This window comes from Gambusia affinis, linkage group LG10 (assembly GCF_019740435.1).
Source record: "Gambusia affinis linkage group LG10, SWU_Gaff_1.0, whole genome shotgun sequence".
Taxonomy (NCBI): Eukaryota; Metazoa; Chordata; class Actinopteri; order Cyprinodontiformes; family Poeciliidae; genus Gambusia; species Gambusia affinis.
The window spans coordinates 3,852,559-3,878,691 of NC_057877.1; the positions used below are offsets into that span (position 1 = coordinate 3,852,559).

The 26,133-nt window shown below is 40.1% G+C and overlaps 1 protein-coding gene across 3 annotated transcripts in view; it reads left to right on the top strand.

Annotated features, from left to right (window-relative positions):
- The window catches only part of farp2 (FERM, RhoGEF and pleckstrin domain protein 2), a 36,280-nt gene that overhangs the window by 7,866 nt on the left and 2,281 nt on the right, over positions 1-26,133 (top strand). The window contains exons 3-25 of one of the 3 annotated variants that reach the window (XM_044128601.1): positions 4,938-5,042; positions 6,234-6,276; positions 6,349-6,427; positions 6,699-6,796; positions 7,023-7,137; positions 9,325-9,472; positions 9,569-9,664; positions 9,755-9,918; positions 10,033-10,101; positions 11,568-11,625; positions 12,472-12,724; positions 16,906-17,090; positions 18,481-18,570; positions 19,206-19,339; positions 19,431-19,512; positions 19,602-19,839; positions 20,642-20,772; positions 20,873-20,941; positions 21,023-21,112; positions 23,054-23,136; positions 23,796-23,914; positions 24,666-24,805; positions 25,985-26,092. In XM_044128601.1, the coding sequence (XP_043984536.1) occupies positions 4,938-5,042; positions 6,234-6,276; positions 6,349-6,427; positions 6,699-6,796; positions 7,023-7,137; positions 9,325-9,472; positions 9,569-9,664; positions 9,755-9,918; positions 10,033-10,101; positions 11,568-11,625; positions 12,472-12,724; positions 16,906-17,090; positions 18,481-18,570; positions 19,206-19,339; positions 19,431-19,512; positions 19,602-19,839; positions 20,642-20,772; positions 20,873-20,941; positions 21,023-21,112; positions 23,054-23,136; positions 23,796-23,914; positions 24,666-24,805; positions 25,985-26,092 (2,697 nt within the window). Of the gene's footprint in view, positions 1-4,937; positions 5,043-6,233; positions 6,277-6,348; positions 6,428-6,698; positions 6,797-7,022; positions 7,138-9,324; positions 9,473-9,568; positions 9,665-9,754; positions 9,919-10,032; positions 10,102-11,567; positions 11,626-12,471; positions 12,725-16,905; positions 17,091-18,480; positions 18,571-19,205; positions 19,340-19,430; positions 19,513-19,601; positions 19,840-20,641; positions 20,773-20,872; positions 20,942-21,022; positions 21,113-23,053; positions 23,137-23,795; positions 23,915-24,116; positions 24,281-24,665; positions 24,806-25,984; positions 26,093-26,133 lie in introns of all 3 variants that reach the window. The other 2 variants (XM_044128600.1, XM_044128602.1) reach the window with 2 other exon arrangements.

Here is a 26,133-nt window from a genome sequence, read left to right on the forward strand (position 1 = left end):
TGTTGCTGGGATGAGAAAGTCTTTTTCTTTTGTGGCAGTGGAAACACAACTGGTGTCTGGAAAGCTTTAGTGCTCTCAAAACCAGATTGGTTGAAAAGAAAAAAAAACAAACCCTACTTCATTCCGGATGAACTGTCAACTTTTTTTACACAGCAAACAAAGACGTTTTTTGGTCTAGGTTAGTCAATTATTTAGGACAGTGTTTCCCAACCCTGGTCCTCAAGGCTGATTTAGGAAAATAGGCTAAATAACTACTACTTATGATCATACAATTTTTTTTTATCTTTAAATATCTTCTTAGAAGTATCTGGCAGAGTTTCCCCCAGAAAACCTGCTATGTCTGATGATGGGGAAACCAAGGCAGTCCACCATGTTTTTGTGTTGGAAAAATGTTAAGTTAAAAAACATTAGGGGTGCATGAGCATTCATCGTGATTTGAGAAAAGCATCGTAATGCCAACACGCTGGTGCATGGACAGTGTAATTGGTGCACACTCCTTCGTGCTCAGTTCAATGCTTCAGCTAAAAACCTAATTTAATCAGTCTTTGCTGTCATAAACAAGCTACATTTAGCCTGGTGGGGGGGATCAAGTAAAGCCTGGTGGCCCGCCATGCTTACAATACACTGGGAAAAACCCTGCTTGGCAGTATATTTCATACCTTTGTTTGGTATTCATTAAAGTATTTCATTGTTTGGTGACTATAATGAAGATGTTGTGTAATGCTAAGATATTGCCAGTGAGATTAAACTGTTTTAAAAAGATGTTCCTTGGTGTTTCTCCAACCAGCCCTGTACTACAGCTGTGTTTGCATTGGGGAATATAACGGAGCGCTGCTTGTGGCACGCCGCCCCCCACCTCCACAACTCATGCCCTCCAGCTTCCTCTCAGTTCGCCAAAGCACTGAATTTTTTGTTTCCCAATAAAAAAGGCTACTTCTATAGGTGTTTCATGGCTATACAAAATAATAGATGATTAAGTTTTTTACTTAACATTTGTAGTTAATCTAGATGGCCATAAAGCTAATTTTTAGTTTCCATTAACCAGAATAATTTATTTTTCCATGTGCTTGTAAATTTCTTTGTCTCTTTGAAAAATCTTTATTTTTTGTTTCCTGGCTAATGCAGCCATTATCCTGAAAGATTACAATAGTTGTTTCTTTGGGTTAAAGTGCCTTTGTGCTCTGCTGCTTTGGAGCTTTGCCGCTCATTCCAGAATACTGTTGACTCATCACCTGCTATGTCTAGTTTTCATAGCTTGTCATGTCTTTGTAGGCTTGTTTTGGCACAATAGGACCTTTTTTTGATGCACATTTTCACTTTTTCTTCTCGTGTGGAGTGATCTTTGTTCTGCTGCTAGCCTGGAGCTGCTCGCTGTCTTTGCAGGGTGTGCCACAATAGACCGTTGTTACCAAGATTGGACAAAAGTGGAGTAAACTGAATTATTAAAAATTTTCTGCTGACGTAAAATGAATAAGTTGGGTTTTATCAGAATGAAACTCTGAAAGCCAATAAGTAGACTTACACTAGCGTTTGGCTCATTGCTAAGGTCCTTTTGTATAAAAGGTCAAGGTGAAAATAACCAATGTGGATCTTCTTGTTTGTTCTCTGAAAGTATGCAACCGACCAGCAAATTTCGGACTGCTGACGACTTATCAGGATCTCACTATCAAGAGATGACATCATGTGTGCATTCCTCAGGATATCTTAAATGTTGATGTTTGATGGAATGTGAAGCTGTCCTTTGCTTGTGTTTACAGTGATTTTTGATTTCATTAGAGGAGGCGTCAAGAGATATGGACTAGACCAGTGGTTCCAAAGGTTTTTTTCTGGGCCCCCCCAGTAGTCCTCTAAGATTTTCTGGGCCCCTCTATAGATAAAATCCCCTCCAAAAAAGAAAAACTGGGCACACACATCGTTCAACCAGACATAAACCGTCACACATATTTTGTTTTCAAACTCCACTGAAGTTTATGTCACACTTCAGGTTGCAACAAAACACACTACAAACCGTCTTTGCAATGAAACACTTTGTGTAACTGTTTTTTTTTTTTTCTTTTTTCATTCATCCATACCACTTCACATGCCCCCCCACCCCCCTTCCAATGGCACTGGGCACACCCCACACTTTGCTGGCTTGGTAAATTGAGGTTAAGTTTAAATTCAAATTAAGGTTGCACATCTTAAACCAAAGTAATTTGATCTTCAAATACAATAAATGTAACATCTGAAAAGGAAAAAAAAGCAATGTGAAAGAAAACAAATTGACTTTTGACATTTTGATTAGAGTTGAGTTGGTAGCAGTGTTGATGATCAAATACATTGAATAACTGACGATTACTAAATCTGTACATCCCAATAAAGGTAGTGTGGAAAGTTTGCTAAAACATTCCAGTGTTGCTGTGAGGTGAAAGATGTAAAACTTCAGGAATGATCTTGAAGAACCATCATTTCTGTCCCATTATTGTAAGGAGATGCAAAAGGTGATTTCCAAGCTTCTAAATTCAGTTATGCAGTTAAAGTTGTTTATCAGACGGCAACCTGTTATCAGCTGAATGATCTGCTCTCTCGCAAGCTGATTGAGCTGCAAACATGCCTCAACATGCAACGAAAATACAATTTTCTCTTATCATCCCCTCATCATCAGTGTACCTCCTCTGACTTCATTTTTAAGCACCTCGCTTTAAAAAGCTTCCCTCAATAACAGCATCCATATGGAACAGTGTTAGTGGAACCTGGTAGCGTGGTGGTATCACTCGATCAGAAAAAGGTTGTTCTTTGAGTTTCTGACCAGCCTGTCACCAGTCAGAGCTGATGAAGCTGAAAATCAGCAGATTCATGTCTCTATTTATTATGCTGTTCTGGAACCACATGTTCCTTTAGTTCTGTTTCACATCTGTGAAAATGTCATCTCACATGTTGTTCTACTAGATTGTTGAGGTTTGAATTTAAACACTCCTCAGGGATAAAGGTGCAGTATGTAATGTTTATGAAATTTTTTTTTTTTTTTTTTTTTTTTACATATTTGCTAAAACTGTCACATTGTTGGGATAGTATGTTATGAGACCCATAACCTGTAAAAAAATTACCTACTCCACTTCTTCCCTGAGCAACTATTACCATCAATGCACTGCGCCTAATCAAAAACAACCAATCAGAGACAGTGGGTCTTGGCGCTGTCAATCAATTCATGGACTCGCTGCTAAATGTGCTAATGGCAGAGAAACAACTGACTGTTCCAGAAAAAAATGTTTATCCGCCATCATCAGTGGCTATGCTAACTAGCTTGAGCATTCACAGCAGACTATGCTAGCTGTAGCGTGAAGAAGTGGGGGATGAGCAGTGCCACATAGAGGGATCATTGACAGCGCTAAGTTCTCATCCTGGCTCTAATTGGTTGTTTCTAGTAAGCACTGGGAGAAGGTAGAGGAGCTCTTTTTTATTTATTAATTTTTTCTCTCTCATACCATACTGTCACAACATAATGATAGTTTCAACAGATTTGTAAAAACATATTCTTTAATCAAAGTTACGTACTGCACCTTTGAGTTTTGCACAGAAGAGACATCTGAGAACAAAAGCAATTATGATGAACTTTGTTACGAATGTTACTTTAGTGAACACTTCACCTCTAACCAGCCCCATCTCTCTGGTTTGACTCTTGCGTATAAAAGAGTCAAACCAGACTCTTGTAAAACTCAAAAACACATGTACTTTTTGTATTTAAAGTACATGTGTGGTTGCTGGAGAAGTTACTGTACTAAACTGAAGCTTTTCAAATGTTTTCAACCTCATTCTACCAGATTATTATAGAATCAATTAAACACTGCTAACAACAAGAGATCCACGTTAGTTACATCTAATGTCAGTGAAGAATTTGTTCTTGATAAACCCATTAATAAAGAAGTCCATCTGCTGAGAGCTCAGTGTTTGTTATGCTGAATCTACAACTTAAAGTCAAAGTGACACATTTTGCCTGAATTCCTCACATTTGCCCACTGTTTTCATTCAGCATACTTACTGACGTCGTCTAGAATGTGTGTTTGGCTTCTCCTCAAAGGCAGACCAAAGTATTCCAACACACATGCTTTTGTTCCCCACTTTAGTTCAGTGGTAATCAGACTCCAACTGTACGCACTAGAAGCCTTTTACAGCAGATTTCCACACTTGCTGATGGTGCTTTTTGTAGATTTCACCTGCGATTTATAGGTTGCCTGAATGCAGAACACGTGACTCTATCAAAGTAACGAAAAGAGCGTCTCCAGTTGAACTTTTGGCGGCCGTTGAGCTGTAATGCCTTACTTTAGCCGATGCAGTGCAGTTCTTTTTATAAGGCTTTTAAAAATACTATTTTACATTACTACCAGATGTTTAGGCTATAATTTTCTCAAAAAGTCACAGCCTAGGTTTCCAAACCTCAACTGCAATATGCTCTTAGTACATAGTAATTAGTTCTTCGTTTAGTGAAAAGAAATCCCAGAGCGCTGAGAAGGTAAACCTCTGCAGATTTTCTGCCTGAGATTTGTTCTCCCCTCAGCTCAGGGCGAGGCAGCAGTGCAACACCTTTTTTTATTTATTTTTTTTTAATAAATTATTTTACCAGCTTATTGTCAGCATCAAGGAGGCTATTTGACTCAACAGATGGAGCATAACAAACTCATAAAACACAGTGAAGAGAATTGTTTGCAGATGGCAAGTATTTTCTGCTCAAAAGACAGAACCTACCCAGCGCTCAGCTACAGCTACATTGGCCTTTCTCCAAGGATCTCTGGGGATCAGTTGTGTCCCATCTAAATATATATATATTTTTTGACTGAAGCCAATGCTCTCTATGTTGCTTTTAGTGCTAGTTGAAGATGCGTCACAGGAGGGTATTAGAAAACGTTGTTGGCATATAGATGAAAGGAATGCCTCAGTCTGTTTTCTTTCTTCTCTTTCAGCCAAAACTTCCTGGACAGAACCTCCTCTCTGAGGTTTTCCACAGGGGTAACCTCATTGAAAGTGATTACTTTGGCGTCGAGTTTCAGAACATGCAAATGAATTGGGTACGTACTCCGCAATAATATCTTTCACTTTTGATTTGAAGCGCACATTTTTTTACAGTGCTTTGCAAAGCTATTTATATACCTTTTAATATTCTGTCACGTTACAATTGCAAACATCAATGTATTTTATTGAGGTCTTTCTTGGTAAATGGATGCAAAATGTTAGATTAGCCCACTGAAAGTTGAAACTTAAATTCAGACTCAGCAGTAGGAATTTTAAATAGATATTCAGAAATGTTTCCAACCAATGTGTTTGAATTATGTCTCCATGATTAAAGTGGCCCAAAAAACCAACACGTGTCGCAACATTTCTGGGCACGCTTCAGTTGTAGGTCTATAGGGCAGTAGTACCTACAATTGAGTACAGTGTTTGGGTTTAACGCCGCCTGCTCAGTGAGAGTCCCACTGGCGGTGGAAATGCTCTCCTGAATAAGCCGGACCATAAACTGGAGTTCGGACACATGCCTTACCACTCGGCAGAAATGAGGCGAAACCTGTCTGGCTCGACTCGCCCGTCAGAGTTTCTGCTGTTTTTGTCTTTCCAGAAACACGACTGGAATGTAATACCACCTTGGAGGTTTTTTTTAATAAACCAACATGGGGGCCACAATCCAACCCATAACTCACATTTTGAAACAATACTGTTTTTCTCTAATGGATTCACTGGCCGTGCATCTCAAACAGTCAAGTGTGTGTAACTTCTTTTAAAATTGTGCTCAAAGACTTTCACAGTTAAAGTCTGCATGAGCTGGTCTTATTTTTCTATTGATCTCACTTCATTTGGATGATAAACAAGGACATGATATTCATCAGCCTGCTGGAAAGAGGTTTGGTTAACTGATTTACTGCATGAAGATGTGCTTCAGTATATTTAGATCAATGACAGATGCAGAAATGTGTACATAAACGGATTACAACAGTTCTTTCTGAGTAGAAATGTTTCTCAATGCTGGTTTCTTGTTGCACATTCCTTCATCAATCAGCCACAGCTTTAACAGAGGAGCTGAGCTACAATGAGGCAGAGATGGGGGGGGGGTTGTTTTTTTTAGTTGGAACTGTAAATTCTGTCCCAAGAAAAGTAGACAGTTGCTTATAGAGCTGTCACTTTATACTAGAAGACCTGCATTGAGTTTTGTTGTAACAATTGGTCAAAATTGGAGCTTGAAAAGCTAAAACTTTGTCTCCCTCTAGGTATGGCTGGAACCGACAAAGCCCATTGCAAGACAAGTCAAAAGTAAGTAGCATCAAACTGGCTGTAAATCCACCTGGTAGAGAGGAATTCAATATTTCTGTTATTGCTTTCCAGGACCAGCGAATACGCTGTTCCGACTTTCTGTGAAGTTCTTTCCCCCTGACCCCGGTCAACTGCAAGAAGAGTACACCAGGTCAGTGAAGTGAAATTTTATCTTGGTTTTTGTTTTGGCTCCTGTCTTCATAAGCTTCACAATCTTTGAGGGTTTTGGTTTTCTTTTCAAAAATCTCTCAATAACCATTAGAGAAATAAATAAAAATTTTATTACGCTTGTGCTGCCAAATAGTTACATCACTTAGGTTTGAAATATTTCATAGCATCTTCTCAGTTCAGTTAAAAAGTATTTCAAATCTACAAATCTGCAAGTGTTATGAGTAATTTTGGGCTCTTGTTTCCTCCCACAGGTATTTATTCTCCCTGCAGATGAAGAGAGATCTGATGGAGGGCAGGTTGATCTGTACAGAAAATACTGGAGCGCTGCTGGCCTCACACATTGTTCAGTGTATGTTTAATTCTACTGCCTTAACATCAAAAACACACAGCAATACTCAATAACTGCCTCGTAATGATCGCTGAATTTCAGAACTGAGATGAAGGACTTCCTCATTGCACATTGTAAAATGACAATAATCTCATGTGGCCTTTATATAATTCTGTTCCGAAGAGAGTTTACGTTTCCTCCAATTATGCAGACAGAATCTGATGTTTGCTCTTGTGTAAACCGACAGCGGAGATCGGAGACCATGATGACGCTGCAGACAGGGAGTTCCTGAGAGCAAACAAACTATTGCCTTATCAAGACAAAGTGCAAGAGAGAATTATGGAGTTCCACCACAGGCACCTGTAAGTTTCAACCCCTGTTCCTTTATATCTGATCTGAAGCCAAACATCCCTTGAAATATTTGACTCCAACCCAAATCAGCTACAAATCCTTGGAACCACTTAAAGTAAAAATAATATTGTCAGGTTTTGGTGTTTACTCTAGAGTCTAGAGGGTTAGTGTTAGCAGCCATGTCTGGGCTGTTGCTCTGGTTTTTTACAGCTAGCAAGACTTAATGTGATTTACCTTCACCTCGTGATTTTAATATAATTTAAATCTCTATTTAAAGCTTTGCTCCTGACAGATTGATCTTTCCCCTGACCATAATAGTGTGGCTTTCATTCAGTATTCACCTACTGGGTTAATGTTGAGGAGCTATTGTTAATCGTGGATATTTGAAGCCTGGAATCTTATTTCTTGACACCTTCCTGTTTTTCCCCCTCTAACCTATCTGATGTGTTCTTTGGTCTTTGTGATGCTGTTCACAAAGACCAATGTAATGTTCTCTACCAAACCTCCAAGGCCTTCAAAAAAGCTGCATTTATACCTGCAGTAGATTCAATAACGATATTCTCAAGGCAGTACAAGGGAAATGCATTTTATCTGGGCTCAGAATAAAAAGGTTTGCATGCCCCACTTTTCAGAATTTTAGATGTATAGGTTTATCAAGGCATGCTTAATTTTCCTTTCACTTCCCAAGACCTTTTACCAAAGCAGTACTTTGAGTTTGTGTTTCATATAAAGCCCTCCCAAAATAGCCTGAAGTTGGTGGTTGATAACATTTAAAAAAACTCAAGGGATATTAACTTTGCAAGTCACTGTGTGGTTATTGAACATTTCTACAAATGATCCTCCTTTTTGGGGGCAGGATCTGTAGTCACCGCCTGGCTGTGCAAAATCAAACCATTACTCAGCCGATTCCTCAGTTTAACTAGAACAAGAACTGGCTCTGTCACCCATTTCAGCAGACATGAGCTGCATGTCTGCGGCAAAGTGAACTACAGGCTTTTTGTTCCCCAACCTTCATAGTTTTGCTAATTATCACCTTTCTGTGAACATTTTTCTTTCAAAGGTTCAACTATAATACTTTAAAGAACTGTAGCTTAGCGTTGTTTAAAAGTGAAGCCTTAGCAGACCTGCCAGTGCTTGCTTCGCCCCCTCCTATTCTTAGCCTTAATGGGATCATCATCCCAAATCATGTTGCTATTTTGAGCTCATTCTGTTATCTAATTATGATTTACGGAAGGTAAACTCTGACTTTTCGGTTTTCATCCAACACAAGTTGTTTTGTGTTGAAGTGATAAATGATGCCCCATGGCTTCCACGCAGTTTGGGCTTGGTGAAAACCGTGTCTGTGTTCTTCATACTCAGACACAACAAGTCCTCCTCACCCATGTCTGTCGGTTTAGAGTTTAGCAGAAACCGTTTACAGCATTTTTCCCACAGCCAGTCTCCAAAGGAGCACAGTGCTACCTTATAGCCAACAGAGGCTTTTTTTTTTTCAACACCCAGGTTGAAAAAAGCCCTAAAGACTTAAGTGTTCTCTAAAGACTTTTGCTAATCTCTTACTTTGGTTGCCAGAGTGGTAGCGCTAGCAGAGAGTTCCCTGCTTTAATCCTTTGCTCCGGTTAGTCTATTAGCCATAAGGCCAGTGGGGCAGGGGAGGGCTCTAAGGAGATTTCATGCTTAAAGGATGAACAAAATTAGAATGGAGTAATGATGGGATGGATATGTTTCTAACACGCTGTTTGTTTGTAATCGCCTACTTTTATTTGTGCCCGTTACATTTGTAAAGCTTGAAGACGTCTACAAATCATGACGTGTTTTATTTTGGTACTATGTGGTTAAATTAGAAGAAAACATTAAGAGTGATCTGTATAGTTCATTTGGCAATTTTTACTCTGTATTATATTTATTGCAAATAGTGCTAGAATTTTAACTAAATCAATATTGGTAGCAGCAGTGTTTTAAACAGAGAGTGTTTTTTTTCACCAAGTTAAAGTATTTTTGACCACAAATGAAATTGTTTGGATACATTTTTGTGCTGTTTTGTTGTATAGTTTAATTAAATAAAAAGGGCTCTTAGAATTAATCCGACAAGGACTCCACATATCACGGCTCAATATTACCCTGTATGAAGCGAACATGCCATGAATGTTTTTGTTTATGTACCTATTTTTTATTTTTATGTAATAATTTTTTTTAACCAGTGGCCAGACTCCTGCTGAATCAGATTTCCAGATTCTGGAGATTGCTCGTAAACTGGAAATGTACGGTGTCCGCTTTCACCCAGCAGCTGACCGAGAAGGCACCAAGATCAATCTGACTGTTGCTCATATGGGCCTTCAGGTCTTTCAGGTGATTACTGCTTTGATCGCAGCCACCATGACTTCACTCTGTCATCATTTGGTTTACTTTTCTGTTTGTCTTTTCTGACGTTATTTTGTAACCTAGGGCAACACGAAAATAAACACCTTTAACTGGTCCAAGATTCGCAAACTGAGCTTTAAGAGAAAACGCTTCCTCATAAAACTCCACCAAGAAGTCCATGTAAGCTTTCACGGGCTTCAGTTTAATCTCAGATTTTACAGTCAGTGTAAAGGTGACCAGGTCAGTGTTTCTTTTTAACCTTTATTTCAGGGGCCGCATCAAGACATTCTTGAGTTTATGATGGCCAGTCGTGACCAGTGTAAAAACTTCTGGAAGATCTGTGTGGAGTACCATTCGTTCTTCCGTTTGTTTGATCAACCGGAACCCAAAACCAAAGCAATCCTCTTTACACGAGGTTCCTCCTTCAGATACAGGTAGGAACTCTTCAAAGTCCGTTCATTCGGACTTTTGACCTTTGTCGTACAGTCAAGCATTTTATCATGTTATTTCTTTGGATTTAGTCTTTAATCTAAAATTCTCTCTGTCAGTGGAAGGACCCAGAAACAGCTTGTGGAGTATGTTCGGGAGAACGGAGCAAAGAGAACCCCTTATCAGAGGTGTGTTTGTCTGAATAGGCGTATATGTGCAGGACAGTCCAGGTGACAAGTTTACATACATACATCATGGGCACAAACTTCAGTAATTTGGGTCCTTTGATGCTTATTTAAATGATTCTTCTCTCAGTGTGGAATGAATATACAACACACGACTTCAGTTATGTCTTAAAAGTTTCAGGTTGTGCACAAATGATCAATTATTTGATGTCATTTATTTTTCAGGGTGAGAATTATTTATTTATAACTGTTATTTTAAATGGACGGGGGGAAAAAAACAACCATTGAGATTCCAAAGGAATCTTGGCCAAGAGAGCAGCAACAATTACAACAATTGTACATACAGGGGTCAAATATCCTGGTGACTATTTGGCTAAATGTCCCATCGAATGTTGTACTTTAACCACAAGCTTTTTTAAAGCTGACGACAAGGTTTTGGCACACTTATGTCAGGATATTTGACCACTGTTCCTGGCAGAAAAGGTGGAACTTTAAACCCGGTCGGTTTTCTGGAACAGGCCGAGCTTTGAGCTAAAGTCCATAAATTTTCAACTGGATTGAGGTTGTGGCTTTGTGAGGGTTATTCCAGAAGGTTTATGCTCATTCCCTTTATCCATCCTAAAACCAGTTTTTAATGTGTGACAACTAAATAGCTTTGACTGAAATTCTCAGCCAAGTGCTGAAAGAAGCCAAATGAATATTTAGAGAAGAGCTTATGATTGGATGGGGTACAGTTTGATCTCTTTGGACACAAGAAGAAGAAAAAGAATGTTTGGAGGTACCAAAGAGAGGCTTTTGAGCATACAAATTTTAAAGCATTATGGTGGCAGCAGCATTTTGCTACCATGACTAAAAAAAGCGCTATGAAGCACATTTACCAAACATTAATGGGAGTGTTTGCATAACTTGGAGCATGTGCATCCTAAGTGCTGGCCTTAGAATGATACATATTCAAGAATGGTACAAATTTGGCGACTGGTGCAGGAATTTGATGGAGACTGACAAATTGTTATACATTTTTCAATCAGCAACCTTTACTCAGACTTTGCCGTACCCATTCTGTAAATACAGCAAGGGTTTCTATGAAGTGACAGTATCGTACATTCTGTTATTTTTATTGGCCAAAGAGTAATAATATTTTTGTTTTACGTTTCACATGATTCCCAGATAAATTTATTAAATTTTTTTTTCATTAAAATATTGAAGGTTTTGTTTACTGTTGACCAATAAAACCAAATAACCAAAAATGAATTATTGCGAACTACGTGGCAATTCTGAGATCATAAGGGAAAAAGTTTGGACACCAAAGTTAGAGTAAACTAAATCAATAAAACCCGAAACTTGGTGTTGTTCATGCCTGTGATGAGTGTGTAAACATTTGACCCAAACTGGACACCGTCGGTTATATAATTTGTTTTCCGTATTAGTAACAATGAATTATTCTGACAGTGAGGTCTGTTTTTGTTTAGGAAGAACAGCAAAGTAAGAATGTCTGCTCGCTCCTTTACCTCTGACATGCCAAAACAGGTAAACAAAACGACTAGGAAAACCATGTGGCAGTAGCTGTGTTTCCATTATAAATGTGCGCAAATCTTTGTCTATATTCTGCAAATGTAAAAAATAAATAAATAAAAAATAACTATTTGAGCAATTAGTGTTTTGATTAAATAAGAAATTGATTTAAAATCACACATGAAAAAGCTTCTTTACTCAATAAGTCATTCAAAATCATGGCAGTGACAAATGTAAGCAGTTACATGAGAAAAAGTCATAATTCAGCCATTCAGCCATCTATCAGCCAATCAGAGGAAAGGTTGGGGTCTTATTCAGCCACTGGAGTGACAACCTCCTATGTCTGGGAGCAGCTATGTGTGCGGCGTTTTGGGGAATTTTAATTGTAATTGTTATAGATCGAACATGTTAAAATGACAACTTTTTATGGATTGTGCGATGCTGTGAGAGCTCTGGTGGAGCCAGATGCACATATTCCAAAGAAACGAACCATCGTCCTAATACCACTTCCTGTTGTCTTCTTCGCCCTTTTTGCTAGATGTTACATCCGGCTGTTGATCACATAACTTGTGATGTGCAAAAAAATGTTGACATGACCACCTCATCTCATCCGATCGCAAAAACATTTGATCAAAAAAACACAAGCTTTTTTTGAAATTGATGTGCTTCCATTAAGCAAAATAATTTTTGCAATTTTAATTTGCGCAATTTTACCATTAATGGAAATGCAGCTAGAAACAATCAGCATTTGTGTCAGAATGAATAAACTAATCAAAATATGTATTTTTCTTCCTTTTGTGGCCTTCATCCTGTATGTTCTTTGGCCCTGGTCTTGTCCGTTTGTTCTGCCTTTGTTTCCAGACCTTGTCGTTCAGTGACAGTCCCAGAGCCCCTTGCTCCCTTTCCTCCACCGCCGAGTCCTTCCTCCCTGCACACATGACCCGGATCTTTCCGCGAACTGAGCTACAACCTCAGCTCCAACCTTTCTCTGCACTCAGCCCGTCTCCAGCAGCGCAACAGCCGCCGCAGTCCCCGGCGGGAGCAGCCAGACCCCCCAGCCCTCCGAAGGAAGACTTCGTCAAGGCCGTTCCCCCGTCGCACTTCACTCTTCAAGGTGCCCCTAGCAACCAGGCAGCAGGACACTGCAGCCCCGTGTTTGTGTGTTTAGACGGCAGCACATCCCTATCGCTGCCCTCCAGAAACGACAATGAGAATAGTGAGCAAGGCAGGAGATGGGGAATGGGATGCTCGCTCGAAGGGAGGAGGGGGACACTGAAGGGGCCTCTTACACCTGAGGCCTTCGAGGCAGAACTGTTGAGGACGAAGCAGAAAGCCATGTCCTCGATGGCCGGCTCGCCTCTGCATGTGTCAGAGGAGTTCATTGATGATGATCCCGCTGAAATCTCTTTTTACGGAGGTGGGGCAGAGGCCTATTCCTTTGGGCTTGATGAGAATAAAGTAGACCGGTTAGATTTTATGGAGGGGTCTGACATCAGCAAAAATCTGCTTTTTAGTGTTGGAATCGAGGACTTGAATGGGAATCTCCATGCTTTTCCAGACAGCCTCGTGGGGCATTCTGAGACCAGCTCGTTGGTAAACAACCGCTCTGAGTGTAGCTCGCTGGACAACCTGGGGCTCAGCTCTGCCGGGGAGTCCATGTCAGTGGGGTACGGGGTCCCGGACTCCTCCTCAGTGCGCCTGCCGGGCTCTGGCATCCAGTCAGAGGCCAGTTCAATGGTCAACTTCCCGGCATACTCTGTCCGCTCTGAGAGCAGCTCCGCCATGCAGTTCAGTGACCTGGTGGAGCAGCTCGAGCAGCTCAGCTACCCCCCCACCGCCACCGAGGGATCCGGGAACGGCAGTTCCGACTCGGACTCCGACTGGGGCTCCGACGGCAACCTTCCCCCTGAGCAGGACCTGTTTTATAGCAACCCTCTAACAGGAAGTAGTGGGATAGAGGGCTTCCTGCTCCAATGCCACAACCTGCAGACCCTGGGACTGACAGACCCCTCCGGATCCCCACAGATTAAAATGTAAACCCTTACAGCACTTAAGCCTTTAAACTGTTGCGGTGCAGTTACAGGAGAAGTTTTTGCTTATAAGAGTAATATAAAGAGCAACATATAGATCACCTTCTTTTTTTTTTTTAAGAAGTAAGTCAATGTAAGCAATAGCAGATGGAACAGTTTATTTTCCCAGAGTAAGCCATTGGTGGCATTTTTTAAACAAAATTACTCTTTTTGAATGTTTTTTGCTTCATTCTACATTATATGTGGTTTATTTACAAGAAAAAAGAGGGAGTCTAGTCTGCTATCTTACATTGTTACTTTTTAAAAGATTTTTTTTTTTTTACATATTTTTGACCTACAAAAATTAGCAATAAAGCAGAAATTAGCTTACTTATCGCTCCACATCCTTTGCTGAACACAGTATTTGAAAACTACTTTCCATTCAAACTTTAATTCCATTATCAGACATAAATTTGTAGATCTTAACATTAATTTAATATAATTATGATCGACAAAAAGAAATTAGCTTTTCTTGTAATAAACCATTTGCTGGGTTCTTCTATGACCTTTGAAAAATCGACTTCCTTCGATAGCCCTTTTTTATCTTTTACCTGTAATTGAACATCTAGACTGAGAGTAAAAGTGAAACCTTTTGTGATTTATTTAAATCTTTTTTTAGTGCCTCCTTTATTTAAAAAACAAGGCAAATCATGCCACAGTGTTTTTAGTTTCACTTCTGTCCATTACTGACCCCTGCTGGTTGAAATGGTGTTTACACCTGCTGTGTTATTTCTCAGCAGCATCATGATTTAACCATAGAGCTTCATGTTCAGATAAATAATAGAATGTAAACCTTGTGCTGTTGAGCCATGATGTAAAATGCTAATACCACTTTATATAAGATGAATGTATCATTTTTTAACTCTTAATAGCATTTTGCTAGATAGTTAATAAAAGCAAGACTGAAGAAGATGTGATATTAAGATTTTTCATAATGTAGGAAACCCCTTTTGGTACTTTAGTCCTGTATTTTTAGAACAAAGTTGTTTTAAAAAAAAAAAACATTTCTCTTTAACCTCTAGCTTCAAGGATGCTTTACCATATTTAATAAAACAGGTTATTCTCAATTTAACAACTAAATATTCAGGTTATTGACAGGAAGCAGTGTTTTGCACATTAACTGGACATATGTATTACTTTTTCTAGAAACATTTGAAGCGCAAGTATTCGACCAAAGGTTTTCAGCCACTAAAGGAGTAACGTGCATCTTTCTCTTATCAGTCTTCTGGACTCTAATCCAGTAACAAAGGCAAATCGGTCTTTGATTCTGTATTGGCATAATAATCTGTTTTGCACAGTTCAAATCAGAAAGACTTGATTGCAAAACTGATGTTCTTCCATAGTGACTTATATTTTATTTCTGTTTTCGTTAAGTCTTTCTGAGCCTCCCTTTCTGCAGCCTTCGCACCACGGTGCCTTAAAGCACTTCCACGCAGTGTGTCTTTAACTCAGGTGTATGATTAATGTGAAACAATTCCAACCAATCACAATGTGCTAAATGGGATCCAAAGCTCAAGATAGTTTCTTTAATTCAAACCTCTAATTGCTCATCTGTTCTCATTGTCATTTTCTTGGACGGCATTTCCAACCTCTGCAGTAAGACGTGTGCTCAGCTCCAGATCTTTTTTTCTTTTTTTTAGCTTTACTAAACTTTGTTTTGACCTGATGAAAGGGTTTGTCTTTTTTGGGTGTGTGTTTTGTTTTTTTTTCCATTTCATTCACCATTTTTGCCATAATATGATATTTTTGTCCCTACTTTAACCCAATTTTACACTGAGCTGATGGCAATAATAACAAGCTAACTACTCGTAGCCACCAAGTAATCATCACCTAATCCTGTGTGTATTTTAGCTTAATCATCACCAACATGTACTTAATGTTTGTATGTTTTATTCTCAAGAATAAAGGAATCACTTTTGGGTACCATGAATGTCAGACTTAAAATTCTTTTTTTTTTTTTGTAAATCAGACTGAAGTCACGGCAGGGATTTCTGCCTCATTTGTTTGTAATTTTAGACATTTAGAGTTTATTCATCGGGGTCACGGAGAAATAATTTACCTCTTAATGTGGAGACCCAAGGTGCTTCTTTGCTGATAGTGTTCAAACGAAATATCCTCTGAAATATCTCTGAAATATCCTGAGTTTTTTTTGGGCCGTCCCACTTCTGAACAAAGTTCGTATTTTATTTCCTGAAAAAGAACGCCTCAACAAACTTATACAAACAGTAGTTTTCCCTGTTTTTTATTTGATGCAGCAAACCACATGCAGTTGGAGGGGGGGGGTCGTACACAAGATTCCTCAACCCAATTCCAGCTGTGTGTGTGCGTGTGTGTGTGTGTGTGTGTGTGTGTGCGCGCGCGCTCGTTGTTTAGGCAGGCCTCATGCCAAGTCATTCCACACCAACCCCTCCCCCCCGTCTGTCTTTCTGACGTGTCTGATATGCGTTGTCCTCCCCCTCCTCTCTGTCGCTCCCTGTGGGCTGCTCCACAGCCACCATAAACAACCTATTTACCCTGCAGAGAAGCCACATTCCTGATAATTTTCATTCGGGCAATTATTTCCGGGTTGAATAGCGAGTCCCGTGTTTTTTGTTTTTTTTGTTTTTTTTTTCCCCCCTCTCGTCAGTTTTCCCTCCACCCCTGCATTTTCTAAGTGGAAGAGCAGCTGTGGTGACTCCGTTGTTAGAATGGGATGGGTCGGGTTTTGTCTGCTGAATCTGCTGTGTAGAGAAGCGAACAGAAGCAGTGCAAGGAGGCAGGCTTGTTTAACGTTTAGTCTTCTTTCTTTTTGTTTTAGAGGGATTTGGAAAACTTACGACCAGGATTTAACAAGTGTGGGAACCCATACTTACTGCAGTCTGATTTGCAGCTATTCTTTCATGCGCTGCCAGTGTTTGTGTGTGCGTGTGTGTGTGTGTGTGAGATTAGACTTGCGATTTGTTTGTAATGTTCAGCTGTGTTTTCACAGAAACAAAAGAAAGAACGAAGAAGGTTAAGTGAGGGCTTAGTGTTCCTTATGTGACAAAATACAGTCTAATATATGGGATTAGTTCCTCTGCATTCACAGATTAAGACCCATCGCCATTTAAGAAGATCCTGTTTGTACCTTTATCACCACATTCCCTTCACCTGGGACACCTGAAAAAACAAACCACCGAATTATTTATTTATTTATTTATTTATTTTTTGCCATTTTTTAATTTGACTCTCCCTCTTCCGTTCGTAGATTCAGTAATGGACAATCCTCAGCTCTCGCCCCTCACCTCCAAGGGTCCCCTCAGCCTGTCGCCTTCCTTCCAAATGTCGACCCTCAGCCTGCCCAGCCAGGCCCCGTCTCCCCTGCAGAGCCCCATCCTGAGTGAGGTGGGCAGCACTGCCAGGCTAGAGGAGGAGGAGGAGGGCAGGAGGAAGGTACACTGCTTGCATGCCACCCTTCCAAACCCCCCGCCCCCCACCTGCCTCAAAACTTCAAACATTTAAAGCCGATTCTCGTATAGTGCCCTGTAAAAGTATTCAAACAAAAAATTATTTTTTGTCTCTATTGGGATTGAATGTGATTTTTTTTCTTCTTCTTCTTCTTCTTCCCCGATTCAATTGTTTACATTTTTGGACACCAACATGTAAAGATACACAACAGACATTTTACTGTAGTACCGACGCACCGATTGCAGTTTTCTGGCCGATCACTGACTGCTCATCTTTAAAGAGCCTCACCCACCAATTCCAATTTTGGGCAATACCGGCTTTTTTTCTTTCATTTTCTTTTTGTCTGAAATGTTGCTAAATATAGTAAGAAAGTTGCTGAGTTGGCAACAGTGGGGTGACTGTTTGTAACTACAAATGTCCATCCATGACCTGGTGGGTGGAGCTAACAGTCAAACCTCCCTCAAGAGAACACTGGTTAATTTTTAGATCTTTGTTGAGTTAGATATAGTAAATGTATTGATGTGAATTCTTACACATCAAAATGTGTAAGAATTGATTGATCACCAATCTCCCAAAATTAAGAAAATTGAGGCCAAATTATTGGTGTGCCTCTATATTGTAGCCTATAAAATCCCCTCCCACAATCTCCATAAGGAGAACATTAAAGAAAGGAGGGAACATATATTTGGACAAAAGAAAATGAGAAAAAGGAAACAAAACATCTCTGTTGCAAGTGTCACATATTCAAAGGACCCTTCTTAATTCTAGTCAAAGATTTAAATAACCAAGTGCTGAAAGAATTTAAAACATGGTTTTACATTTATAATAAATAAAAATCTCAAAAGTGTGGTGTGCACTTGCATGAGTCGATGGGTCGTTGATGGTTGCGGCTGCAGGACTTTAGGGATGCATTTCTGTCAATTTTTTTATTTATTTTTTATTAAGCAGCCCAACCTGAGTCAGATTGGATATTCTGACTATATTCTTGAGTCAACATTGTCCTGTTGATTCAAAATCTGGACTTTGACTAGGTCACTCTAACACATAAATGTGTTTGATCTAGACTATTCCATTGTAGCAATGGTTGTATGTTTAGGGTTGTTGCACAGAACAGGTTATCTTATAGTATCACCCTGTCTGCCCTCAGCATGATTCTGCCAATACCGTGTTTCACCCTGTGGACGGTGTGTTCGGTATTTTACATGTAAGCCAAAAAGCTTAAGTTCCTCTCTGCATCAATCCTCTTGCAAGGCACTGTATTCCTCAGGTTTTTAATTAAAGGAAGGGATGTTGTTGACTTACTCTTTGCACTTCCTTCCTTGGGATCAGTTTTGTTTGTTGTCTTTTTACAATGAAGCCGCCTTTCTTCCTCCAGCGGTATCCCACCGACAAGGCCTACTTCATTGCCAAAGAGATTCTGACCACAGAGCGAACGTACTTGAAAGACCTCGAGGTCATCACCGTGGTGAGTTGGAGAACAAAACGAGACAATAATTTTGTTTTGTGGCAGAGTTCATGTTTTGCATTCGTTCAGTATTGGTATGAATGTCAGTATCACGTTGGGCTGTTAAGTAAATATTTGGTCTTTTCTTTATTCAGGATGAAATGATAACACAATAAATAACTTCTGTCAGTTTTAGAAACGAGGTGCACAAATTCAAATCTGTTGTTGATTTTCATCCAAATTAGCACATGATACACACACCCACACTAATTTGGATAAATCACAAACTTTCTGCTTCTATCAACAAGGTTTTGGAAAGATACTCAATATTTTCTTTATATCAGAACAGAAATGATTCTGATTTGTGTTTGGGATTGTTGTGAGTTTCAGGATTTGTAAGGATTCCTCTTTCTTTCAATATTCTGCCTTCTTCGTGCAAAGCGTCAGCACGACTGGCGGCTAAGTAAATCCACAGAAGCATGCTGCCACCACCGTGCTCAGTAGCTATTCATAGAGCATAAAACACAACTATTCAACATAGTATTAATCAAAAGAATTTTTCAAGAATCGGTCAACATTTTTAGTGATTTGTTTTTCTTTAAAAAATGTTGCATATCTTCAGTGTCTTCTGTGTAACAGCGGGTTGTTTGTCGCAGTGGTTCCGTAGCGCTGTGATCAAAGAAAACGCCATGCCCGAGGGCCTCATGACGCTCCTCTTCTCCAACATCGACCCCATCTACGAGTTCCACCGAGGATTCCTGAAGGAGTTAGACCAGAGGCTGGCTCTCTGGTACGTCTCCATCGCTCCGTTTCCGCAGTTCATCAGCGACTCCTGCCTGTCGACATGGCGATGACGATTAAACCTGCCTTTGTTTGGACAGGGAGGGGCGGTCGAACGCTCACGTCAAAGGTGACTACCAGAGGATCGGTGACGTGATGCTGAAGAACATGTGTGCTCTTAAGGTACAGGTACCTTTTATCTTTTAAAATACCGACTCCGGTCCCTCAGATGATTATCAGACACATTGTTCCATTAACGATTCTGCCCTAAGGAATTCACCAGCTACCTGCAGAAGCACGACGAGGTGCTAACGGAGCTAGAGAAAGCCTCCAAGAGGATAAAGAAGCTGGAGACGGTCTACAAAGAGTTTGAGCTGCAGAAGGTTTGCTACCTGCCGCTGAACACGTTCCTGCTCAAACCCATCCAGCGCCTCATGCACTACAAGCTCATCCTGGAGAGACTCTGCAAGCACTACTCTCCTGCTCACCGTGATTATGAAGACTGTAAAGGTAAATGTTCCACATCTCATCACCCTGTAGACCGCGGGTCCATTTAACAAGACGCTCCGGTTTGAAAGGAAGTACAGCTAATCCGGGTCTTTTCGACAAAAAGCCGCAAGATACTAAAGAGACTTTCAAATTTCATAAAACATAATTTTTCTACATATATTTTTTTTGCATTACTAGTACATTTTAGCAGTTTCCATAAAATAAGTACAATAAACTGTTAAGTGTAAATGTTACTTCTTAAAAACTATACAGTCTTTTTTTTTTTCCTCATTTATTTGTTTTTTAGTTTTTGTACAAAGCAAATAAATTTAACGAGCAAACAAACTGCAACATCAATGGGAGAGAAAAAAAAACAAAAGAACAATACTTGTGGACCCTTAAGATAAAGTGTCCAAACTGGGGGAAAGCAGCACAACTTTGACTTCAGTGATATTTGTTAAGAACAAGTATTTTCTTAAAATTGGATTCTAAAAAAAAGGAACTGCAAATGTATAAGTGACTGGGAACTCTTAAGGAGAATCAATTTGAAAAGGCAGAGTGACGTTTGGTATGTATTTGCACAATACATACCAACTATGCTACATCTGTTTTTGTGACGGTGTGAAAAGCTTTCTTTTCCACAGTCTCAGACCACACAGGAATTGATTTTTAAAAACTTTATTAGTCCTAACAAAAAAAAAAACATTTATCAAGTTTAATTTTATGAGTATTGTGTTTGGAAGCACCGTCTGTGAAACGTAATCGAAACTCCTCGATGGCGCAGTGCGTGGCATGTTTTGATATTCTCCCTCTTCCCTTGCAGAAGCGTTGAAGGAAGTAGCGGACATAGCCACCCAGCTCCGGAGCAGTCTCATCCGGCTGGAGAACTTCCAGAAGCTGACGGAGCTGCAGAGAGACCTGATCGGGATCGAGAACCTAACGGCTCCGGGCCGGGTGAGCGCACTGACGCCGAGCAGATGGCAGGGGGAGCAGAGACACCAACAGAAACAAAGAGAAAAACAAAGATGTCCTCTGTCTGCCTCTCTGTTTGCAGGAGTTCATCCGAGAGGGCTGCCTGTACAAACTCACCAAGAAGGGACTGCAGCAGAGAATGTTCTTCCTGGTGGGTCCAGAACTGACTCCTCCTTCAGCTTGCTAATCGAGCCGACAATCAGCTGTTAATGCTCGGGTATTTTCTTTTCAGTTCTCAGACATGCTCCTCTACACCAGCAAAGGTGTCACGGCAACCAATCAGTTCAAAGTGCATGGACAGCTGCCACTTCACAGCATGATTGTGAGTCTGGAAGACAAAACTCTCAACTTTTTCTGCCTTTACCTTAATGCACACACAACACACACACACACACACGCACCCACACACACACAGGCGCCAGTCTGCGGAGGACATCTCCTGATGGCATTTGAGTTAGCACTAGGGTTTTAGGACAGACCTCCAAACCGGAGGAGTGTGGCTCTCCTAACTCTGCATGTTTCTGTTTCACTCCTGGCTGCAGCTCATAGTGCTGGATGCACCGGTAAGTGAGCTCTGCCAGCATAGACGCCCAGACCAGCCCTTCTTCCCCCATGTAGACTAAATAAAAAGCATATTTAGCAGATGGCTGCAGACACACCAGTGTCAAATTCTTTAAGTTTATGCATCAACTTAAAGGGGCAGTATTATGTAAAATTAACTTTTCTGTGTTTTACATCATATAATGCTATTCCCTCATCATAAACATGCCTGGAGTGTTGCCTGGATAATTTTGTGCACATTTGAGAAATCCTTTAATCTCCCATGACAACTGTAACAGCCCCGGGCCTTATGGGCTGGACTCCTCCCCTTTACAGGTGCTGCTGATCTGTTCATTTGGAGCACAGAATATTTAAACCTGGCCGTCTCCACCTTCGGCGTCCACTCTGCCTCTTGTGGTACTCTGCTGTCAGGCCTCAGCTCCCTTCCTCATGCACATTTGAGTTTGTGTTTGTTTTTTGCACCTCAACACTTTCATATGCACTCATACAACACATCCAAGGATTTGCATTGCACCACTGACACTGACTTTAACAATCCATTGCAGTGTTTGTTAATAAATATTCATTTTCTGCACTTTAACCACTGCATGGTCTCCCGTATCTGTTATGACCTTGAACCAGTTGTAACAGAAACCATTCATCTGTGCAAAATGCCTGGGTGGAGATGGCACCACAGTTTTTAAGCTGAGTTTCTGCCTCATAGAGGAGCCCTCCCACACAACTCCCCAATTCAGCTCCTTCAGACTAGCCAGCAACAATTAGCAAACACCAGGTGGAACTGTGTGTCTCCTGATTTCATTATCTGAGCCACTTCTCAGAGCAACACTGGTAAAAATGTTGTTAAACAGTTCATAGAGGAGCCATGTTGTGAAGACTTCCTCAAGGTGGAGTTTAAGAATAGCAAGTTTTTTTTTTTTTTTTAAGACACAGAGGTCCAATTTCATGGGGCTAAATTACAAAGTAAAATTTCTTTATAGTCATATAATTGGCATTTTTATAATTATGAAGGCAACATAGTTACACAATTGTGCTATAAAATGGCACTATGTGTTTGGAAAATACATTTTACTGCCCCTTTAAAACAAGTTGAAGTTCCATTGTGTGGGGATTGCTAATTAGAACATAGCAGTGATCTTTACCTTCCTGTTTTTGTGTTTATGTACATCTGTAACCTGGGCAGTTTAGATATTTGTTTTTTATTTAGTCACTTCATTGATCCTTTTATTTGTTTGAAATGACATTGTTGCTTATTACCTGTTTACTACGTTTATGGGTTTATTTGGAGAGTAAATACACAAATAGTTACGTCAACTCATAAAACGATGGGGAAAAGATCATGCTAAGATATGTCAGTCCAGTCACATGAACACACGAATGAACAGTTTCAAAACCACTGCAACATTTTAATGATCAGTATTTCACTTTGTACAGAAATAAAAACAAAAGTTGTTGTTTATGTGTGTTTTGTGCTTCTTCTTATGATTTTAATTGAGGTTTAATAAAAGAAGTTAACTCAACAAAAAAACTTAATACACAAACATCACATCCTGATGATGGATTCTGCTGCTCCGTGTTACTATCAGACTTTTGTCTTGTTTCCCCACCATCCTGTTTTCACTCATGCTAAATCCCTCACAATAATAGAAGGTAGTCACTGCTTAATCCATTGAACTTTTGTTTCTTTGCGAATGTTCTCCCCCAGGTTGAGGAAAGTGAGAACGAATGGTCAGTGCCGCACTGCTTCACCATTTACTCTGCTCAGAGGACCATCGTGGTGGCTGCCAGGTGAGCCAATAAGAGCCTGAGAACTATTTCAATTTGAAAATACGTTGGAAGGAAACTTTAACTTTGCTAAATTTTCTCCTGAATCTTACAAAAAAAAAACCTTCCTTCAAAAGTCCCTTCAGCATAAGACCTTAATTTATTCAAATAAGACCGGTTTAAAAACAGGAAGTTAGATCAGTAACATTTTTGCTTAAGCTCAAACTAAAGTTCAGAAATGTGATTCCATACAACCCTGTTCTTGTTTCTGTTATGAATTTGCTCTGTGGTGTTAATACACTTCTTTTTTTTTTGTATTTAGTAAAAGTAGCTCAAACTTTCACAGAATCTGAAGCAGACAGAAATCTGAATTGTTTGAATGCTCAGTCTGTGCTCCAGTGAAGACATGCTGATTATTTTGTTTGTCGGATGATATTAACAAGGAACAAGGAAGTTGGCAGGAACCCAAGAAACAATTAAAGACTACTCCGTTGGTGAATTAATCTCTTTACTCATGATGGTTCAGTTAATCCATTTTTCTTACTCGTCAGCATTTGTGCACATCACTGAAAGCTGGTCTATTTTCTTTCTTCTACACTCTGACCCAGACTCTTTTTGTTTTGTCTTTCTTTTTGCCTAATAGCCATCCCATGATGTTCGTTTTTGTTTGTTTGTGATATCAGCTCTAAGGTGGAGATGGGGAAATGGATCGAGGATCTGAATATGGCCATCGACCTGGCTAAGAAGTCTCAGGAGAAATCTGGCGTCTTCCTCAGCACCGGCCTCAACGATCACTCCAACAGTAAGGCTTCCCAACGACCTCACCGGCTCCACGTCCCCACCTAAAGCCTCTTGTTCTCTTTTGAATAGGGTTTTTCACTTCTTTTTTTTTTGTCCGTTTATTAAATCGAAAACGCAAGTAAGTCAGAAGTAAATCCCCCTCTCCTCCACACAACTTCCTGCTATGCTTCCCTCCTCCCCGCCCTCCTCCTCTTCCTCCTCAGGATCATCTGATGAGGTTTCTCTGGAGCAGGAGTCGGAGGACGACATGAACTCCTCCCGCACTTCCCTCGACAAGCAGACGCATCACCGTGCCAACACAACCATGCATGTGTGCTGGCACCGCAACACCAGTGTGTCTATGTCTGATCACAGCCTGGCCGTGGAGGTACCCCTCCTCCTGGAACGCAGACACACTAAAACACACACCGTTTCACACACACACTTCCTCACTGGACCTGTGGAAGGAGCAGCGTCTTCCATCTGGATCTGAGTCTTTCATCCTTTCTTTAAAGCATTTTAATTTTTTTTATTTTTGTAGCGTCCCCCTCCTCTCCCCCCGTCTTCCTGGATCCTCCCTCTATCCTAACAGACGTGTCGTCTTCTGCTCCCCTTCATTATCGTGCATGCCAGAAAACATCGTCTGACGAGTTTTCGCTCCACAGATCTGGACTTTCCCTGACTCGCATTTCCTCCCGACTTCCTTATCTTAACTAACACGCTAAACCTTTTCCCTGCACCCTTTCTTCTCTTTCTCTCTCTCACACTTCCAGTCTTCGGCTCTCCGGCCGTGTCGCCGGAGCTTCCTCCTCGCTATCTCCTCGGTCAGGGACAAAGACCAAACACCATCACGCATGTTTGCTGGTACAGAAACCAGAACCTCTCTCTCACTGATTACCTGCGAATGAATCAGGTACCAGAACCAGGAGCTTTAATAGGACAGTAACCTGGCAAAAAAAAAATCACATGAAATCGACTGTAAAATGGGAAGGAAATTAGAAAAGAACAACCTGCAAACTCTTTGAGTAGAAATAGGGAAAACCTTTAATTTGAAAAAAAATTCCATCAGTATCAAAAAGTGTTTAAGTCAATTAAAATAAAATTAAATAATGAGTTTTTTTAAATGTATATAGTTTTGCCACATCTATCAAAGATTAATCTTAGATCAACTCTGAAAAAAAAGACTTATTTCTTATTGTAGTACAGACAAAAATGCAGAAAACTAATTATTCAATTTGGAAAAGAAGAATTTTATTTCTATTTTCTTTTACAAAATCACCACAAATGAAACAAAGAGATGTCTTGTAATGTTTGCTTCACCGTTTTAGGTTGATTTGTGTTTGGAAGCTTTTAATTTGTAATCTATTTGACCCGGTCAAATGGATTACATGGTCTTTTTTCTTTATCGCTCTTCAAAATGGGACAAACAAGAGCACATATCATTGTAACAGAGCAGATTTTCATAAATCGGTAAATGTCTTAAAGAAAGCAGCTAATCACCGGGACATGCCAATATCTACAGTCAGAGCAATAATTAAAACGCCCCAAAAGTTGGCAAATTGGAGCTCACCAGGTCTCCATAGCAACTGTTAATTTATATTGTTTTATATAAATCTTTATTAAGGGTTCCAGTTTATGGTGGAGGGAGCTGTAGGTTTTGCATCTTAAAACCCTGGAGACTGGATCATGAAAATTTCTTAAATAAATATTCACATTTCTTTTGGGAAATGTTTACAGATCTCCTTTATTCTATTTTAGCACATTTTGAATAACTAAGTTCCTGATTTTACAAGTAGATTATAAAATGAAACCATTCAGTTCATGTGAAGTTTACTTTCCAGAAAATAAAAGATTTTTTTTCAAGGCAACTCATTAGAGATTTAAAAACAAGGTTAAGGTCTGGTTGTTTTTCATGTGCATGAAGCAAACATCACCATGGCGACTCATGTTCCTAAATCATTTCTTCATTTAAAAGTCACAGCATGCAGTAAAACCCGTTCATCACCCTAAGAGACACAGATCTGTAAATGTATTTTAAGCCACAAATCCATCTGCCAGCGTTTGAACATCCTTCTGTTTCTCTGTGTGTTAGAACCAGCTGTCAGGCTACCTGCTGAGGAAGTTTAAGAACAGCAACGGCTGGCAGAAACTCTGGGTCGTCTTCACCAACTTCTGCTTGTTCTTCTACAAGACCCACCAGGTGGGGCGGAACGTCCGCCGATTCTCCATGTGCTGCTCCAG